Source organism: Sinocyclocheilus rhinocerous, unplaced genomic scaffold (genome assembly GCF_001515625.1).
Source record: "Sinocyclocheilus rhinocerous isolate Xijiao unplaced genomic scaffold, SAMN03320098_v1.1 C35758343, whole genome shotgun sequence".
Lineage (NCBI taxonomy): Eukaryota > Metazoa > Chordata > Actinopteri > Cypriniformes > Cyprinidae > Sinocyclocheilus > Sinocyclocheilus rhinocerous.
In genome coordinates, this window is record NW_015762453.1 from 1 (window position 1) to 617 (window position 617).

Here is a 617-nt window from a genome sequence, read left to right on the forward strand (position 1 = left end):
ACACACACATGCTCCGAGGAATCATCCAGACGCTGCAGGACGAGGTTTGTCCAGATCATCATGAGCAATAATAATCATAATCCTGCTATACTTCACAAACTACAGACAAACACAGAGAAACACAAGCTCACCGTCCAGACGCAGGTATTTAAAGCTGCGGTAAGCGAAATAATCCTCCATTATGGTCATCAGAGTGGTCATTTGGCAGAAGAGCAGCACTTTGTGATTGGACACTCGTAATTTGGGCAAAATACGATCCAGCACCTCAAACTTTCCCGAGGCGCGGAATAAATCAAGCCTGCAGGTCAGACGAGACGAAGGTTCAGTGCTGGAGACGTCTAATGTGTGTCAGATAATTCTACAGCATTTCTACTGCTCACCCCTGAACGATCCCGCCCGAGAAACCCAGATGCTCAGAAAACGACTCCTGAAAAGCAGCACATCACGTTCAGCGGCACAAGAAATGAAACACGTTCATCAGATGATCAACACCACGACAGACACGCTAACACACCTCGATCTGCTGGAACATGTACGGATGATTACAGATCTTCCTCAGCTGCATGATGGTGTTCATCAGAGTCTTAGTGCCGCCTTTACCCTGAAACACACACACA

At 47.2% G+C, this 617-nt stretch overlaps 1 protein-coding gene across 1 annotated transcript; it reads right to left on the reverse strand.

Annotated features, from left to right (window-relative positions):
• Positions 1-59: 59 nt before the first annotated feature.
• On the reverse strand, positions 60-597 carry LOC107735082 (transcription activator BRG1-like). Its single transcript, XM_016546887.1, has 3 exons — positions 515-597; positions 381-427; positions 60-298 (listed from the first exon to the last, which is right to left on the reverse strand). Exons 1-3 carry the CDS (start codon positions 575-577, stop codon positions 100-102), a joined length of 309 nt encoding a protein of 102 aa, XP_016402373.1. The 5' UTR covers positions 578-597; the 3' UTR covers positions 60-99.
• Positions 598-617: the final 20 nt, after the last annotated feature.